Here is a 19,796-nt window from a genome sequence, read left to right as displayed (position 1 = left end):
ACCCTTAGAGAACACTTTGAAAATCATCCTCAGGTAATGGCTCACCCGCAGAGCTTAGACTCGAGGCAGTGAATGCCTTCCTTTCCCGACCTGGAAGTCAGCCCTGGTCGCAGCCCGTTTGTCGGTCTCAGCTTCTGGGCCGCTTAAGCCGTACTTTGAGGCACAAATGGACATTCAGCTGAAGATGGGTGAGGTGATGACAGTAACTGGATCACCTCAAACAGCCCTGAGATAAAAGGAAGGAAGGTGGGTTTGTGGTGAGCGCGGACCCTTGTCTCAGTCAGACGGCGAGCCTTGGAGAAGGTGTGAGTGTCACTCTGAGCTTCCTCGGGACATCTCTTGTTGCCGGGGCTTCTTACTTAGCTCCGTCTTTTCTTACCATAGTCTGCAGACATCCTTTGCAGTAGCGGAAGGTGGTGCCTTAGTTCTGGGTTTCTGCTTCCTCAGGTCTCTGAAACGGCTGTGGGGCGGGTGGCCGGCCAGGCTGCACCTTATGCTGGCCCTTCTTTGCAGCTCGTCATTGGACCCGTGCAGTCATAACTTCACAGACGACTCTCTCTGAAGGTACGCCTTCCTGTAGCTGTCACCTCATCTGGGGTTCCTTCCCCCAAAATCTAAAAACAAAAACACCTGTTCTTAGAACTTGCTCGAAGAGTCTTTCCAAGGTAATGATTAACTTCCTCCCTCTTGACCTCATCTTACCTCGTCCGTTCCTTACTTCCCCGTATCCAGGGAGAGCCCCTTCTGTGTGTCAGATGGGAGAGTTTCCATTGCTTCTCTCCGGCACCGAACACCGCGGCATCAGCTGCTCTTCCTACTGCCTGAACTCAGAGGCCATCTGGTGTTGACCGGAGGCCCTTCCGTGTATGTGTCGCAGGGACTGCATTTCTTTCTTCTGCAAACCTAGAGTCTGCAGTCATTCCGTGGTGTGAACACATTTTTTAAGTGCTTGCTCTGTCCCACCAGGTGGGCTCAGAACCGGGACGAGAACCTAAGAAAAGAAGACACAGCCCCAGCCCTTGGGGCTCTGGTCCCGTGCTCAGTCAAGGGTCTGAGGTGGCAGCTCTTAGCAATGTCCCTTGGTTTTATTGTTAAAATGTTGGTAACTTTCTGCTGCTGACAATTTCAAGCACATGACAGTGGAGAAAGTACAATAATGATTGCACCTCACCCATCAGTTGCTTCAGCAGTCGTCATCTCAGAGCCAGTCTGGTTTCATCTCTGTGTCGGCCCATCTCCCCATCCCTGGATTATTTTTTGAAGCAAATCCTAGACATGATATCCTTTCCCTGGTGAATATTCGAGAATGTATCTCTAAAGTATGTTTGTAAAAGATAAGGACTGTTTAAAAAAAAAACAAACCAAAACCACAAGGCCATAAGCACCAAGTTGACAGTAATTCCTTAATATAATCGAGTATCTAATGAGTGTTCAGGTTCCCCTGCTTGTCCCATGGTGGGTTTTTATTAGGTTGTTCAGTTCTGGATCTGAATATGGTGTGTACGTTACAACTAATCGATGTGTCCCTGAAGTTTCTTTGATAGATAAGTGCCTTTGCCAGCTCCTTTTTCTTTGCAGTGTTCTCTTTGGAGGAAACAAGATCATTTTCCCTGTAGTTTCCAACCATCTGGACCTTCTGTTTGTAGCCTCATGTATGGTTTAACGTATTCCTCTGTCCCGTGAATTTTCTGTAAATTGGTAGTTAGATTTAGTGGCTTGATCAGAGTCAAGTTTGTTATCTGTGGCAAGAATACATTATGATGACTGTCCTGTTGTGTTTAACCTACAGCCACCGGGTCGTCCTCCTACAGTTATGTAATATTTAGTTAGAAGGTGGTTTTACTGAAGGTCTTAAGATAGGAAACATTTAAACACCTAACTGTTCCACAGGGGTTTTCCAAAAATTATTCTTTTTCTATTGCTGCTAGAATAAATTAGCATAGACTTAGTGACTTAAAATACGAATTTAGTGTCTTACAGCTCTGTAGGTCAGAAGTTCAATACAGATTTTATTGGGCAATACAATTACAATAATAAATATTATAATAATAAGTGTATTGTAATGTTACAATACAGATCAAGGTACTGGCAGGGCTAGGTTCTCTTTTGGAGGCTCTGGGGAACAATTCATTCCCTTGCCTTTTCCAGCGTGTAGAGGCTGCCCACATCCCTTGGCTCATGGACCCGTTCTTCAGTCTTTGATGCTAGCAAGTGGCCTCTCTCTGACCCTTCTTCCTAGCTCCCTCTGATCACAGCTGGGAAAGAGTCTCTGTTTTAAAGACGCATGTGATTACATGGGGCCCACTTGGATAATCCAGAATAATCTCCCATCTCAAATTCCTTAACCTTAATCATATCTGCAAAGTTTCTTTCGCCATGAAAGGTCATGTTTTCACAGATTGCTGGGATGAGGATGTGGACGTGTTCGGGGGGCCATTATTCTGTGTAGCACAATGGTCATCCATTTTTTTTTTAAAGTTAACAGCATCATAAAATTGAAGAATGATTAATAGAGTGTGGTATATTGCAGATGATCTATTGTGATACCATAATGCCTTGGGCTACAGAAAAGGTAGAGGAGAAATAATAATGAGCTGCCATTATGACATCATAGTAGTTTTACATGGTTCTGGATCACTGTTGCACAGGTCTTGATAATCATTTATATTTTTGCAAGTAGCTGCATTCTATTTTGTTCATTGCCTCTAAGATGACCATACTGCCTCCCCTTAGAAGTGCTACCTTAAGACTTGTAGCAGTTCAAGTCATCAATATGTTTACTATTAAATCCACAGCATCTCTGTTATCTGGACCTTCTGTAGTTTTGAACTATGGGATGAAAATTTATTGTGGCACCTAAACATAGTGAAGAGGTGCCAAGTTCTTATGGAAATGGTTTAAGTAGAGCAGAATTTTTCGTCTACTTTCTGTTTTGCATTAGCAAGATAACCTTTGGGTAGTTAAGTCAGATAACGAGTCATCATTAAGAGGAAAGAGTGTAACGTAGGTATTTTTCACTCATAATTCATGTCTGTATTAGGTGAATCAGCGTCAGGACTTGAATGATTTTTCTTCCTAGTTGAAAACCATAAAGGAATTTCCTTTTCTGTTTTTATATTGTTTTACCTTTTAATTCACATTGATACTTGACCCTCAGTCCTATATATAGATTATTTTGGGGATGCATTTGGAATTTTACTGGAACATTGGTCATCCTGTAGCAGCACTAGGTTGATGATAGATTTCTCTTGGAGGCCCTCCAAGAAGTTGTTACTAAAGACCAAAAGGACCTCATTATAAAGTGATTTTGCTATAAAATGGTCCCTTGGAATGATCCCTAGAGACACCAGGTAATTTGTATAGTTAAAAAAAGTATGGAGTGTCAAAAAATGTTACTAAGAGGTCCTTACCTCACACCATTAGTCTAAATAAATTCCAGATGAATTAACAAGTTAAGTGTGATGGCTTAATTCCATAAAAAGACGAGGAAAAAATGTATAAGGAAATGTTAATATGATCTTGGGCAAGAAGACCTTTGTGATTTCTGCTTTTGTAGATATGCCTTCATGTGAAACAGTCATTTAAAAAACCCCATCAACAAGTGAAGCCACAAATGTCATGTTACCCTCATCTGGCAGAATGCTTGGTGGAAAGAGTTATGGACTCAGCCTCAGAGTGTTCTTTCCAGTGCACCTGAAAGCAAAGGAAAAAAGTAGTTACAAAGAGATTGAGACTGCCCAATTCAAAAAAAAAAAAATCAAATTTTAAAGAGAAGATCTTGAGTAACTTGAGTTCTTTTCTCTTTAAAGTTTTAAAATCTAGGAAAGTGACACATTTTTGAAAACAAAAATGCTGTTTTACTATACATTGTTTTGTATTCTGCTTTTTTTACTTAATAGCACATCAGATTTCTTTTGAAATCAAAGTATACACATGCAGTATCATTTTTCATGGCCAATATAGTGTTTTACTGTGAGGCTATACTCTGTTTTTAAACAAATCTGAGTTTGGGCATTATTACATTGTTTCCAATTCTTCACTATTATAAATGTGTCAGCCTGGGTCCAATCCGGAGAAAAAAATTTGAAGTTGGAAAATTTAATATACAGAATTACTAACTATAATAGGTCGTTAGAGTAATGAGGGATTAGCTAGCAAGAAGTAAAGAGACAGAAGTAGCAGGTAGCAGGTGCAGTCACTAACTCTTGTGCTGAGATGGGGCACCCAAGGCAGCGTCTCATGCCCCCAGGGCTGAGGTCCAGATCACAGCTGGGAGTCCAGTGGATTTCAGAGAAGTCACTGGGGCACCCCGCTGGTGGATCTTCCTGGAGATCTGTCCTTAGGGGACCAGGGAATACTGTTCACAGAAAAGTGTCTAACTGCAGGCACTCTGTAGTAAAACTGCCCAAGGAGGGGGTGTGTTGGGAGAAGTGGCTGGCTTGGGTTGTCGCTGGGCGCTGGACACTGGAGAAACTATAAGCCTGCACGAGCCTGTCACAAGGACAGGCTGGAGCCAGGAAGCAAAAACTGTTTCCTCCTTCAGTGTCTCTGCAGTACCTTCTGCTGACAAAGCTGGTAAAGGGAAAAATATTTCTAGGACCCAGATGCATTTTCACAGAGCAGCCAAAGAAGGGTGAACTTGGATCTAAGAGGCAGTAAATTGATCAGCAGCATAGGAAGCAATATCCTTGTATGTACATCACTGTATACTATATGAGTGTTTTCTTGCATATGTACCTAGAATTGATAGATAAAAAGGTAGGCACAGTTTGCTCTCTAAAAAGATATATTAACTGTTGTCCCATGACAGTTCCCTTCGGACCGTTTCACACTTTACTTAACCCTGGGTGTTAGCATTCTTTTTAATCCTTACAAATCTTATAAGTCAAAAAACCCCCAAAAACCCTCATTATTGTTTGTTGATGTTTTTAAAAAATTAATAGTGATGTCAGAGCTTTTATTTATTTTCCTTTATAACTCTTTTGTGCTTTTTCTGTCTATATCTTTTGCCCATTTAAAAAGTTGAAATATTAAGTCTTTCTTACTGATTTGTACGTGCTCTTTACATATGAAGTATCAGAAAGTTCAAACATTTACATAATCAAATCTCATAATACTTCATTATTAATATTTAAAATTTAATTCATCTGGAAATCATTGTAGTTTAAGGTCCGAGGTGTCAGTATTTAACTTTTTTCTCTATTTTGTTCCAATAATGTTAGCTATTTTCTCTCCCTTTTCCTGACTGATTTAAAATGCTACTTTGATCATATATTGAATTGTGTTACATGCCTGGATCTATTTCTGGACTTTAAATTGTTTTCCTTTGGTTTCTAGTTAGTTGATTGTCTCACTTTTTCTTTCAGAACAGGACGCAGGCCTTGACGCCCTTTCCTCGATCATAAGTCGCCAGAAACAAATGGGGCAGGAAATTGGGAATGAGCTGGACGAACAAAACGGTAAGAATACGTCCGAGATTGACCGGATTTGCCAGTTACTATAAATGCTAACGGCTTGTATATTTCTTAAGTGACTTTAATATTACAAAACACATGAAGTAGTTTAACATTGATGGATTATTACAGGTTAATGCAATTGAGGACGATTTGTGGGATATGTAGATTGTGGTTATTAAACACGATGCAAAGAAATTTAGTAAAAAAAATTTCCAATTTTCTGGAGCTGCTTTTAAAAATACTTTGTTTTGCGATCCATTTATCCTGTGAGCTCTCCCATGGCCTCGCAGTGAAGTGGCTCAGTGAAGCAGGCTGCTGCGGGGTGGGGCAGCATCTACACACTGGGTGGAGTTGGCTCCTCCTTCGTCATAAACACCGGGCTTCAGGGCAAAACAGTACTTAAAGATTTTTATTCAGTGCTTGGTGTGGCGAATCTGGTTGGAGGAAGATTCGTTTGCAAACCATGAGCAGGACGGCTTGGGAGAGACAGAGTTTAAAGTTGAGAGCCTTCCTGAAAGGCTCTTGTGCTCCAGGTGCGTGGTCTGAGGGGACGGGGAGCCTGAATGAGGGCTGCAGCAGCAGGGGTGGAGGAGAGAGGATGGAGGCAGGGGACTGATGGTGCTTGGACTGTGATGGGACCTGGTCAGGGGAATTGGGTGGGGGAGCCACTGGTTTGTGAGCAGAGAGCCTAAGTCCACTTTGAATGTGTCCAGTTAGAGATGTCAGGGAGAGATCCGAGTCACAGTGTCGAGTGGACAGCGGGAGACGAGGTCCCAGAGCTTGGTGAGAGGACAGGACCACAGAGTAGGGATGTGGGACGCTTCAGCATAGAGCTGATGTGTGGCAGCGTTTCAGTGAGGCTAACATTTATCGAAGACCCCTGCTATGTCCTAAATATTTTTATCTATGTCATTTCATTCGATGCACGGCACAGCATCACCAAGACAGTGTTCTCTCTGTTTGTTGGAGATAAAGCCCAGAGTGCCTGAGGGTCCCGCTAATGTCACCTCACTTAGAAGGGACAGAACTGAAATTCAGACTCAGGCCTTCTGATTCTCTTGTGACTGCTTTTTTCTGCTACAGTAGCTTCCTCTTTAAGGAAGACAAGGTAGGGAGAGAAGAGTAATAAATAAATGGTTCCAAGGTCTTGGCTCTTGGTCTTAGTATCCCAGAGGCTCGGGGTGGAATGACTTTCAAGAAAAGTTACGTCTGTGGGAGCGTCGGAGCCCTGGGGGTGGGCGGCTGCTCACGCTGGGGGCGGGGCTGCACCTGTCAAACTGTGCCCGTGCCACTTCTCCTGATCTCTACAGAGAATGAGTTCATCTGTTCCCACAGCACTGTTCCCTTCATCTATCGTAAATGAGTGAGTAAATAAATTAGTTCCATCTATCTACCACCATCATAGGTGAATAGATTCCCAAAGAAAGTGGAGAAACCGTCTATCTTTACAATCCCAATAGTGGTTTTTGATGATTCAAGCACAGAGAGGAGGGCAGTTCAGTCCTTTCCTGATGGTGCTAATGTGAATGTGCTAATTGTTGTGTTTGCCTCCAGCTTGCTCATTGGCCAGCTCCTTCCTCGGAAGGCAGTGTTTGTAAGAAAATGAGCTCTATGGGAAATCTGCCTGTCGTGCGTGTTACTGTGCATTAGCCCAAGGAAGTTTAGCCTGTGCAGTGGGTCCGACTCGAAAGCTCACTGGCCACCATGCTGGTGAGGCACGCCCATCCTGTGATGTGCTTAGTCCAGCCATGTCTAGTAACCTGTGGTCCAGGGCTGAGAACTGATGGTGCCTACTTTGGTGCGGCGGCTTGCTGACTTTCCAGGTGAAATCAAGCATTTTTCTTGTGTAATCAAGCACACGAGCATGTCCTTGTCTTTTCCCTTGTTCAGGGTCTCCTGCTTTGCAGTGTATTGGAATCACCCGAGGATCTTGTAAGCCTCCAAAGCCCAGGCCGTGCCCGAGCTGGTTTTCTGTTGTCGGCTGTAACACACTGCCACAGCCCCAGCGGCTACAAACAACGCGAACTCCTTACCTTACAGCTCTGGAGGTCAGAAGTCTGACGTGGGCATCCCTGGGCTAAAACCGGGTGTCGGCAGAGCTGCGTTCCTTCCTGGAGGTTCTGGGGGAGTATGACTTTCCTTGCCTTTTCCGGCTTCTGCAGGCTGCCTGCGTCCCTTGGCTTGCGGCCCCTTCTCCATGTTAAGAGCCAGCAGCAGTAGATGGAGTCCTCCTCACTGTGTCACTCTGACCTCTGACTTCTGCCTGCCACTTCCACCTTGAAGGACCTCTGGGATTACATTGGGCCCAGTGAGATAGCGCAGAGTAGTTTTCCTATTTAAGGTCAACTGACTGAGCACGCTTACTCCATCTGCAACCTTAAGGCCCCTTGGCCGCGAAACCTGGCATGTCCTCAGGTTCCAGGATGGAGACGTCTTTGGGGGGCACTGCTCTGGCTGCCGCAGCTCTTTATGCCAGTTAAGTCAGGATCTCAAGGGTGAGGCCCAAGCGCCAGTATTTTTTAAAGCCCCCCGGGTGATTTCGGTGTCCTGCCAAGTGTGAGAACCAGGGCCCTTGTTGGACACGCTGAGAGGGTCTATTTAGTGCTGTACTTTTACCTTGCCTCTCACACGCTCACGTGGCAAATTCTGGAACATTCACCTGGTTACATACATACACGTCTGCCATCCGGGGCACAGAGACTCTTTCTTCCCATCACATGTTTTACCCCCATCCTGGTGCTGCCTCTTCCACGCCTCCCCGGTCCTCATCTCCATTCCAGACCCGGATGCGTGCATGTGTACATAGACAAACGAGGTATTTTTCCATTCGTTGCCAAAATAAGCTGGGTTTTCTCTGCGGTGGCCCCCCAGAGAGGTGGCAGTTACGCCGGTGGTTTTCCAGTGTGCACATTTGCTCCTCAGAAATAGGGCAGAATCAGCCATTTCTTTCACAGGGACAGAGAGACTCTCTGAGGGTAAAAAATTATATCCCTGCCAGGACTGTCATCAGCCTTTATTCCTTTTGTCAAAACCACTAAGGCCATTATATCTCTAGGTGTTGAGGACAGGGTTGCAGCCCCATGTGGATTTTTCCTGTGACCCGAGTGTGTAATGAGGCCCCTGGGACCCTGGAGTAGTTTACCCCTTGTGGTGTCAGTATGTCTGTTTGGTTTATTGACCAAATAATTATTAAATTGTTGTTTTGGTTTTCATTAGAGGAGAGAAACAACAGGCTAGGTCATGGTGAGTCAGGCCATTTTGGAATCAAGTATCGAAACCTTCCTAACAAAATACATGCCACTGAGAACATAACCACAAAGCTGAAGGGACAAATGACCATCAGTTTCCAGCCTTTCCAGAGAGAGTTAAAAAGGGCCTGACCGGCACATGTCTTTCCCTGTTCATGTGCCAGTGGCCAGGCCCTGCGAGGAAGAGGGTCGACAGTTCAGTGGAAATGCCTGGGCGTCTAGTGGGTGTGGAGTTGGGAGCTGGGGTAAGTGAGGGGTGACGGGAGAGGGACTGAGCCAAGGAGACCACCTCACTGGGATCACAGTTCACAGTGAACGGGATGGCTGGGCACAGGGAGCTTGGGCCAGCCTGGCTGCCCAGGTGCTGTTCCCGAATGAAGTTGTGGTACAGTTTTACTGAAAAATTCCCCGAAGTTCTTGCTCAGGAGGACAGGGTCTTTCGAAAGGAATGAATGCTAAAACGAGAAAATGAGTGGGTCTGGCTTGACTGGCTTGACTGAAGTAGATGTTTCTGAGACCTAATTTGGGCATCGGCCAAACCTTAGAGTCAGCACCAAGGAGGACCACAGAGTCCTGGTTCTGATGGATGAATAACACCAAGAACGGGCTGTTTCACAAATCCCTGTCGGTATGTGCCGGTCCTCATCACCCTTCCGATGTTCAAATATCCCAATCTAGGCCAAGCCTTTTGATGTTTCTCTGTCAATCTCTGAGCCTCACCTGGCTTTTTGGAAGAAACCACGATGATGAAGAATGCCACTTGTCTTGACAACGTCAGTACCGGGATTGAGGGGACCAGGGTGTCCTTTGAAAGAGCGAGACAATGTGACTGTGCTCCTTGAAGGACACAAAATCATCAGATTTCATACACACATCAGTGAATTACCACTGTAAGGGTCCGTTAGAGCTCCTGGCTGAATTGTTTAAAAAACATTTCTTTATATATCTTTATTTTTGTGTCTCTCCATGAGGGCAAGGACATTCTTGATCACCTTCGGTGTTGAACAGGTTGTGCACTGCACAATTATCAGAGGAACATTCATATTGTATTATTATAGATTTGTGGATTTATTACAACCACGTTCCAGCAGTTCATAAAGTATCTTGAGGAAGGTTATTGGGTACATACATATACAGAATTACTTAATTTTATTTTGATAGTTCTGTCTTTTTTTTTTTAATCACTGTGGAAATATGTATATCTCTGATGCTTTTCACCTTTAGGTCTATTGATCTGATTTTAACATCACAGTCTGTGCTTTCACTTGGTTAGTGTTTACCTGGCTTAGTGATTCTCAAACTTTGTGGTTTAGGGCTGCTTTATATTCTTAAAAATTGTTGAGAACTCCTAAGAGCTTTTGTTTATATAGATTGTAGCCATCAATACTAACTGCATTAGAAGTTAAAAGCAGACAGTTAAAATATTTATTTACTCATTGCTTTAAACATAACAATAATAAACCATTACATACTAACACAAATAAATTAACTTTTATGAAAAATAACCCCCCAAATAATAAGTAGCTTAAACTAGCAAACGCTGGTTGTATTTTTTTATCTTTCAGAACGTGTCCATTGTGGGTCAGTGGCGGACATAGACTTAAGATTCCCTGACTGATAGAGTAGCCACCGTTTCAGACACTGCTGGTCACTGTGCCAGAGTAAGGGAGCTCTCGAGGGTCTTGTTCCTGCAGTTAAATGCTGTGGCCCAGCAGTGACCTGTCAGTTTCACTCAGCGCTCATTGGTCTGAGCTAATCCTGTGTCCCACCCGGCCACCGGGAGGTGTAATCCTCCCGGCTTGTCTGGTTGAGGGGGAGGAGGTTGAATGATACAAATGACCATCATAGAGGCAATATTTAATAGAAACCAAACTGCCTCTGATACTTACTGGCTTTGGGACCTTCCTCTTTCTCTGTCCTAACTTTCTTGTCTAGAAAATGGGGGTTTTCATGCCCCTTGTAGAGTGTTGTTACGAAGATGAGAATAGCCCCTCATACATTCTAAGCTGTCTAGAAGTGTTTTCTGCCATTTACTGTGTTTATTCACAGTACAGACTTTTAGTCAAAGCGGTAGACCGAGCTGATAAGGGAGTCCATTCGCTCCCTTTTCCAAACATATGGGGACATGAGATGAAAGATTTTTTAAAAATGGATATATACTTGTTAGCTGAGCTGGAAAGCAAGAAAGAGAGTTCTCCAGGTGTCAGAAGTGAAGGCACCGACCCATCGCGGTGAGTGGAGTTGAAGCCTCGTGGCCCTGGGGTTTACCCGAACAGCTCCATACCACAGGGGCTAGCATTCAAACACCCACGCCGAGGCGGGAGTTGAGACTGTGGTCCCTGTGCGCTGTGCGGGGCTGAAAGCGGGCTCTCCATATAAAGCCAGGAGCCGAGAAAGGACAGTTTTATGGGAAAACGAGTTTCCCCCATCCCCACCCAAGAACAAGATGCTCAACGAGGCCACCCACCTTGGGCCACAGCCGCACTTACATTTTTAACGTGTACACTTAAGTTTACATTTTTCTAACAAAGTCTAAAGCAAATAAATCTCTCCGAATAAATCAAGTTTAAAATTCTTAAACTTTCCTCCAAACTCCTCCCCTTTGATGTTGTTTTAAACTGAAGCTCTCTCTCTTTTTTTTTTCTACAGTCAGTATTTTATTTAGATTTACCAACATGTTTTTACTGGATTCTGTTACAATTGTTGTATTCATGCTATTACTCAGCTCTTCTAATTTACTTCTTTTGATTTGGAGAACTACACTTTTAAACACCAGGAAGCTTTCATGCTTACAGCCCCCTCCCCCAGCAGAAGTATGTTTTTAAGATTGTAAAATCTTTTAAACCTTTGAAAGGTACTGGTCAGAACTTTACATTTTCCTTCTGCTCCTTGCAGTATTTCTGTGTCCTCCAGGTGAGTTTTGGTTTGTTCATCTCAGTCTTTTCTCTTTCATGCTGTTTTGGGCTGAGTTATGTCCCCTTCAAAATCCATAGGTTGAAGTCCTAACTCCCAGAACCTCAGACTTTGATTTGGAAATAGGGTCTTTACAGAGGTGACTTAGTTAAAGTGAGGTCGTTAGGGTGGGCCCTAATCCAGGATGACCAGTGTTCTCATAAGAAGAGGCGCTCAGGACACAGACACACACACAGGGAAGACACAGAGAGAAGACGGCCGTCTGCAAGCTCAGGAGAGAGGCCTCAGAAGAAACCAGTTCTGCTGGCACCCTGATCTCATACTTCAAGCCTCTAGAATGGTGAGGAAATAGATGTCTGTGGTTTAAGCGCCCCAGCCCTGGTACTTTGTTAAGCAGCCCGAGCAGACGCCTGCGCGTGCTGTGGGCTTCTCCTTGTGCATCTGCTGATTCTTCACTGGCTTCGTGTTTATGAGCCAGGAACCACGTTGATGAGTGTAGTTGGCCGACAGGCTTTCTCAGCATTTCAGTTGGTTTACTTACTCTGGGATCTTCTTTCTTGAATGTCCTCCGTATAGATGGTCTGTGTAGACCAGCAGGTAGCTCTTCCTTTAGGGCAGAAGAGGACACAGCAGATTCAGAACTCTTTGCTGTAAGCCTTACCCCAAAATCACTAAGGGAAGGAGAACTTTAACCTTGGGGTGCCATCTTCTTTGTATTTTATTTCTTTTCGCCTCTGTGTCTCTCTTAGAGACTCTTCTTTGACTCCTGTGCTAGCCTGGCCACCAACCCCAGGGGCACTCCCCAGGCAGAGAGAGCTGCTCTGGGGCTCCAGCTGGGGGCCAGCACTGCAGACCCGCCTCCGCTGGACGGGGGTGAGGGCCGGCCGGCTCAGCTGCTCTCTAGACAGCTCTCCCCTCAGATGCCCTGACTCCTGCCTCACAGCCTCTTCTCTGTAGGCCATTCTTTGGCTCCCAATAGCCATTGACTCCAAGCTTGGAGCTTCTCCAGGGTTCTATCAGGGAGAAAGAGCTCCTGTCTGTAGCACTGATCATGTATTTCAAGTTGCTTTTTTTTTTTTTTTTTTTTAAGTTTTGGTCTATTTGCCAATATAGTCCTAGCTATCTTTTTTTTTTTTTTTTTAAAGAAAGCCTTTAAAATGACTTATTCACTGATAGCACTCCTTCATGTTTTCTGAGCCACCATGGATTTATTCTTTCAGAAAATATTTTTACTGGCAATTAATGGTGCTCTTGGGAAGGAAGGGGGCAGCTCTACTGTCTTGAGCTCAAAGTCTCTTTTATACTTTTTTACAAGATCCCAGTATCTATAGAAATCATTTTGATGAAATAGCTAGTGTTCTGGAAGCTTCAACGAAGCAAGTTTTTAAGACAGTCTGTGAAAGCTGTTTTCTAGGGCTTCTGTGATGTGAGTTCTACCTCCACGTTCTCATCTGATGTGTTTATAGATGCATTTGCCTGAAGATAAGACAGTTAGAGATATGGAACGAGGTGATTATTTTCCATGCACTTTGGGTATTAAGTACTCGGTGATGTAAAATCAGTTCTTTATCAGAACATTCATTATTCATCTCTAGGAAGGGGCTAGTTTATAGTAACAGGCTAGTGGGAGAGAGAGAGAGCCAATGAGAGCAAGTTTGTCATTCCAACACCAACTGGGTGTCCAATAGTTTAATTCCATTTTGACACTGTTTACTTGGAGTTAATGTCAGATGTGAATGCTCACCCCCCAAGACTGCCCTCACTTCGGATTCCAGCCACCAGTCCCGAGGATCCCTAAGCACTTCTGCCCCACTGGCCACAAATACAGGGTTCCCACGACCCCCTTCGGGAGTCCATAATTTGCTGGACTGACTCACAGAGCTCAGGAAGATGTTATACTTACAATTACAGTTGTGTTATAAAGGATACAACTCAGGAAAGCCAATGGAAGAGGTACAGAGGGCAAGGTCTTAGGGTCGGGGTGCCCACTGAGCTTCCATGCCCTCTCCAGGCACATCAACGTGTTTACCAATCCAGAAGCTCCCCAAACCTCATTGTTCAAGAGTTTTTATCCAGGCTTCATTGTACAGGCATGATTGAGTAAATCTTTATAGTCACGTGAGGAACCCAGATTCTTTAAATTTGTTGGCTCTGCAGAAATGATACTCAGACACATGTCTGATGTTCGTCTGGCTTTGCCAATGGCTTTAACTCTGATGATGACCTGGGTTGGGCCCACTTTGGGTCACAAGGACTTATTTTGCCCTCTGGTCTAGTGCCTCCTTTGCCCCTTTCTTCTCGGCCAATATCTTGGTCTTTTCTCTGGCCGTGTAGCTGGTCTGAGAGGTCATCTAATGAGAGAGAGGCAAGGATTTTCCAAAGGAAAATCTGTGGACACAGTTGTCAAGGAAAAGGTCATTTATCCTCAGGCCCTGGGACAGCTGGCCTAGGTGATTCATCACGCTTCCTCTCCCGTGGGCTTGACCGCAGTTCCTAGCTGACTTCCAAGAGGGAGGCTGTCAGGCCAACTGTAGCAGCTGAAGTGGAGAATGGAGGACAAGAAAGCCAAAACGAGAGACCAGAGGGAAGCCAGAGTAATCACAGATGCGAGGGCGGGTTGCGCTGGGAGCTCTGCCTCTTGCTGCTTTGACCCAGTGATAATGCTGTTCTTTTGCTGACGCCCTTGCAGGCTGGGGTGGACTTGGAGCTCTCTGTGGAGGCCATGTCGGGGGTCCCCAGGGCCACCCCCAGGTTTGGTGCTTTGCTAGAAGGACTCACAGGACTCAGCATATACTTGTCAGCTCACTAACATTTACGTGTAACCCCTAAGTCAGTACTCTGAGTGCCTCCGCCGTTGCTCACAGACATGCATGAAGAGGTGAGCATTTCGAGTTATCCGATGAGCACGTTCCCAGCCAAAGTCAGACCAGGCGGCGCTCTGCCTTTTCATTTCTGCTCCAGAGGTGACCAAAGAGGGGAGGCTCAGGCTCCGGGGCCAGTTGGATGTTGTTTGAAGCTCGGCTCTGGCTCCAGTTAGTGGGGCAGCCTCAGGCAAGTCAGTTAGCACTTCTGAACCCCATGCTCTCTTCTGAAAAATGGAGAGTATAGAATCTACCAGGATGAGCTGTTTTCAGGATTTCAGGTACACATGTACGCATACCTGTTTCCTTCAGGAGTGGAGGCTCCGTATTTGCGAATTCAGTGTTCACGGTGGCTTTGTAGGCTGCCATTCCCATGAATAACAAGAATCGGCTCTAGTTAGACTCGTGGTTATTATGAGGATTTGTTACAGTGAAAGACCACAGAGCAAAATCAGCAAAGAGGAAAGGCGCACGGGGCGAAGTCCAGGGAAACCCAGGCGCGAGCTTCCCACGGGCCTCTTCCAGTGGGTGGAGCCGCAGGATGCGCTCAGACCCCCGGCAGCGCATCGTGACACCTGCGAGATGTTGCCAGCCGGGGCATCTCACAAGAGACTCAGAGCCCAGGGTTTTTTTTGATGGGATTGGTCACGGAGGCACACGCCCCCTGGCACAGTCCCAAATTCGAGAAGGAAAGCAGACATTCAGCATAAACTATACTGTTTATACAGTTTAGGAACAGCGACCACACTTATCAGTTAGCGGTGGGAACCCTCCCCAAATCCAAGTTCCCAAACACCAACCAAGGACCAGTTTTGGAAGAAAAGCAGTCAGGCCGGCTGTGTTAACTCTTTTCTGTCCGTGGGCCCTCACTCAACATGGTTCGTTTATCCTGTGCCTACATCTCTCTGTGCTGGGAGGATCTGTGAGGGGCTGAGAATGTGTGATTCCCGAGACAAGGAAGGGAAGGGGATCCGGTGGGGGGCGGGTGGAAGCTGCCGGGGACCCATCCTCACTCCTCCGTTTCGTGTGGACTCTGTGAAGGTCATGTCCCTTAGGGAAGACCTTCCGCTAAGCTTGGCCTCTCGCTATGAGTCACAGAGAATGTGCTTTACTGAGTGGAAGTTGTTTAGCATCTGGGGTGGTGAAAAGGATTGAAGAGCGCTGGTAATAAAAACCAAAGCAGCAGGAAGGAAGTGGTCTGATTAGAACCAAGTGCTTCGGCCGGGAGAGACCGCGCTGGAGAGGAACCCAGGTTGGTTCAGAACCATTAAAGTGGCTGGAGCACAGAGGTAGCCCGGCCTGGCCCGGGTACTTTGGGGAGGAACACGGGGTTCTCCTCCATCTGGACGGTCCCGTCAGGAGAGAGGAGTCAGCAAAAACACCCTGAATGCAATGATGGAGACCTTTTATTTTTTATTATTACTGCAGTTGTTTCATACTGCATTTTAAGTAGTCACTTAGGAACTGGGTTGACATCAAAGGTAAAATAGTTCTGTCGGCCAGTTTGGTTAGTTTGAAATCCATAAACACAACTTTAAAAAAGTTTCTGTTGTGTACTGAGGAATTAACAACCAGCCTTTGAGCGTGTTTCAGTGGTAAGCGTTATGTACCCATGAATACATGAACTTGAGACCCCGGTGTGTTTCTGACCTTGGGGTCACCTGGGTAGGGTTATTTGAGGCCCTGTACTCGGAAGCGACCCTCACCTCGCTTCCTGGAGTCAGTCCTGACTCCTGTAGGACTTGTACCACCAGACTCCTCCTCCGCTCGGCCTGGCCTGGCGGTGGGAGTGAGGTGAATACTCCTTTACTGTTTTGTCCCCAGTCAAAGAGCATTGGAGTAGCTATTTTTGTTTTGTTTTAAAAACAATACTTTCTCTTGTACTTTTTGCCAGAAATGGGCAGAGTCTGGGAAGCAGTAAGTAGCTGGAATTAGGAGAGCCGTGTCTCAGGCGGGCTCACGGAGAGAAGGCTTGTGGTGGCGGTTTAGGGTGTGAGTTGGTAAGGCGATTGTATTTGTTTTTTATCTTAAATCACTTATGTACATGTAACCTGACTAACACCATTGGAGTCAGGCCTCAGTTTTCCATGTGAAGGAGGAGAAGGAGACACGGAGCATCTGTGTGAGTGTGTGTGTGGATACACAAGGGAGACACTCAGACTTGAACAGGAGTAGGTCGGATGGTCTAGTTCACAGTCCGTCGTGCCCCAGGTGGCAGAACTCCTCCCCCTGCTCGGAAGTCTGCGGGCGGACCGGGTGCCTCACGTGGCCACACCGCGAATTCCCTTGTGCTCCTTTGACTGGAATAATGCTGAGCCACTCAGTCTTTTTCTAGGTTGAGTTTGAAAGCCGCGTGGAGTGTAGGTTAAAGGAAGGAGAAAAAGTACCAAGATAATTAGGAGAGCTTTTGTCCAGCCTCCTTTCTTAACTTGTGCCACTGACCTTGGAAATTGAGTACCTTTTTGCTACCCATAGAAGCACGGAGTCCCAGGTTGGGCTCTCTTGGGAGCAGACTCAGGAGGGAGTTCAGTATGCGGGATGTTTACTGGGGAGTCCCTGTGGGAACCACACCTGCAGGAGGGAGGCCACAGAAGCAGGATGGGCAGAGGGAGAGGCTGAGCTGGGAGACAGCTTTAGCCAGCCCCTCGGGAAGCTTTGGAGCCAAAGTGGCTTCATGTGCCTGGGTCTTTAGACCTCATTTCAGTCAGTCATTGGATGTGGGATGCCCTGGGGAGAAAGAGCATGTCCTTGGGCAGGACAGCTCTGTGCCCTTGAGGCAATCCCTAAGGAGGCTGATGGCCAACGGCCAACTGCTGAAAGCACTCCTGGTAACTGGGGTCCCGAGTCCTTCCTTGAAGGAGGAACTTGGTGCCTCTCTGTTGGGTCCACCACACGTTGGATCAGTTTCAAGCATTTGGAAATTGTTCAGTCTATAGAGTAAGAAATCAACAGGTCAGATGGGATGTGAGTCACCTGGAACGCACGTCTCTGGAAATGATTGACCCATACCAGACATTCTCAAAAGACGTTTATAAATCTTTGGAATTAAACCCGTATATTGCTTCTAACCTACTTGTAACCATAGCTTTGTTTGCAGTTAGGATAAAAATAAGGAACATTGTGTCTTTTCACCTTTTATAGTTAAATGTGTATTATTATGGGAGCTATATATTTTAGGGCCTTCTGCCTTTAAAAACTGTTACTCAGTTATAGCTTGTTTAAAAATAACTGGAATCTGTAAGCAGATATAAAGGGTTCTCTTCAGGAACTTGAGAAATAAGAAAAAACCCAAACGCAGTAGGAATGATTATTTGCTTTGTTTCACGTGCACCAATGTTCTGCTCACCGCATCATACCTCTTTTACTTTAAAGAAAGAAAAACTGGTTCCAGACTTTCTGGTTTTATTGTTTAAAAAATTTCACACTTTATGAGTAATTCTTACTATTAACTAATTAACTAAGGGAAGGATGAAATGGCAGATTTTTAATTGGAGATGGAAACCACTTCAAGCACCCAGCTCTCTCAGTTCCGTGGGAAGTAAGACGGGTTTCCTTGGAAATTAGTTTGCATGCTCTCTCTACCTCTTAACATAGAATAAAATAGTAACTCCTCCACAAGAAGGGTTCTCCTGTGTCTCCCATCAACTCGAGCTCCATTCTGAATTAACGTTTGTTAGAAGCGCGAGGGGCAGTGGCAGCTGTGCAGGATGAACGGCCTCCACCTGCCTGGAACAGCTGGGGGAGGGGGCAGAGCAGGTGGCCCCTAGGCTCCGAGGCCCGGAGCAGCTTCCTGGAGTTTTCCCAGGCTCTGAGACCCTCTGGAGAGTGGGGCGAGCACCCCAGCTTTTCCCCTTCTCAGGGGAGGGGTGACCTGTGTTTCAGGGCAGCAGAAGGTGGCAGAACCTCTATCTCGGTCTTCGCTGGATGGTGGGATCTGGAAGCGTGGGTGCTGTGTTTCATCCTGCGGAGCCTCAGGGACTGACGGAGCCTGAGACTCGGGCAGGTTTCTAACTCCCCTGCACCCCTCAGTCATCTCGTTTCTCGAGCAGGAAGGTAACAGTACCCAGCCCCCGGGGGCCCCGTGAGGGTTAGGTGGGATGGAACGTCTGGCGGGCACGCCGCCTGGCGCGCAGCGGCTGGTGGCTGTGACGGTCATCCCGATGCCCGTGCTTTGTGGGTGGCTGTGCAGGTTTGTTGAGTGGGGGCTCTGCTGGTTCTCACGGAGCCACTGGGCCACACCACTGCCCCCGTTACCCCGTCGGGCTGAGGGAGCTGAGGCGCGGGTGCGTTGCACACGGGTCAGTTGGCCACAAGTGTGGAGATTTAATCATGATACCTTTTTAGGAGGAAACTGGCTGGGAACCTGTAATACACTTTTTTGAGTTTTTGTGGTTTTACTTAGAATTTGAAGGGCTAGCAAACGTCTCTCCATTGCTTATTTCCACACTCGATGTTGAAACGTCAAAGCGTTAGGCCTGCCCAGCAGCCAGGTGTCTTCTGTCTTGGAGGCCATACTTAATTTATTGCCCAAGGTGATTAATGTGTTGAGTCCATCCTTTGGAAATAGGTGTTCCCCACATATTTTCCAAGACCATCTTGTGCAAACTCTGCCTATCTGTTTTGATATTTCCTCCATCTAGTTTTCCCAGGTGCCCTCCCCCCCACCCCATTCCCTTTTCTATGAACATCAGGGCATGAGAAACAGGGGAAGACTATTGAAGAGTCCAGTGGTTAAGAACAAAGGCTTTGGACTTGGAGAGCCCCCATCACCCTCCCACTCCCATTCTCTAGCTCTGGGACCAAGAGCAATTTTCTTAATCTTTCCAAGCTTTGTTCCCCATGTGTAGAGCAGGGATGATAACACCTACCTTATGGGCTGTGAGGATTAAACTAAATAGGACCCCACATGGGCGATGCTCAGCACAGCCCCGGCCCCAAGCCAGGCCCTGGACGTCCTCCGTAAATGGCAGCCTTGTTGTCCCTGCAGCGCCCGGAGACCTCGGAGTGCCGTTCGGTTTTTCATCCTCCGTGATGACAGGCGTGCCTCTCGAAGAAATGTTTGAACTCGCCTTTTTGAAAGTTCAGCCTCTCCAGGTGACCCTGCACACCTGTGATGTGGCTGATCTCAGGGTATAAATTTCTCCAGCGCACAGAATTTCCTTTTCACCACGCACAACTCATTCTTGATATTAGGCACTGGCCTCGGAGCCTTCTGGTTTTGATTGGCCAGTCAGGGTTCACCGAGGCAAATTCTTTCCCGAGATCGCTCCATATGTTCAGGAAAGGGAGTGCTGGGGAGCCGCGCAGGCCAGGCCGGA

General features: G+C 46.3%; 1 protein-coding gene across 3 annotated transcripts in view; it reads left to right on the top strand.

Annotated features, from left to right (window-relative positions):
• The window catches only part of STX8 (syntaxin 8), a 207,048-nt gene that overhangs the window by 47,349 nt on the left and 139,903 nt on the right, over nt 1-19,796 (top strand). The window contains exons 6-7 of one of the 3 annotated variants that reach the window (XM_032498789.1): nt 5,367-5,459; nt 7,347-7,504. In XM_032498789.1, the coding sequence (XP_032354680.1) occupies nt 5,367-5,459; nt 7,347-7,504 (251 nt within the window). Of the gene's footprint in view, nt 1-5,366; nt 5,460-7,346; nt 7,553-19,796 lie in introns of those variants that run through there. The other 2 variants (XM_032498788.1, XM_006176944.3) reach the window with 2 other exon arrangements.

The sequence above is a fragment of the Camelus ferus genome, chromosome 16 (assembly GCF_009834535.1).
Source record: "Camelus ferus isolate YT-003-E chromosome 16, BCGSAC_Cfer_1.0, whole genome shotgun sequence".
In the NCBI taxonomy this organism is placed as follows: domain Eukaryota; kingdom Metazoa; phylum Chordata; class Mammalia; order Artiodactyla; family Camelidae; genus Camelus; species Camelus ferus.
Note: the sequence above shows the minus strand (reverse complement) of the source record. Positions and strands in the feature narration are given on the sequence as shown.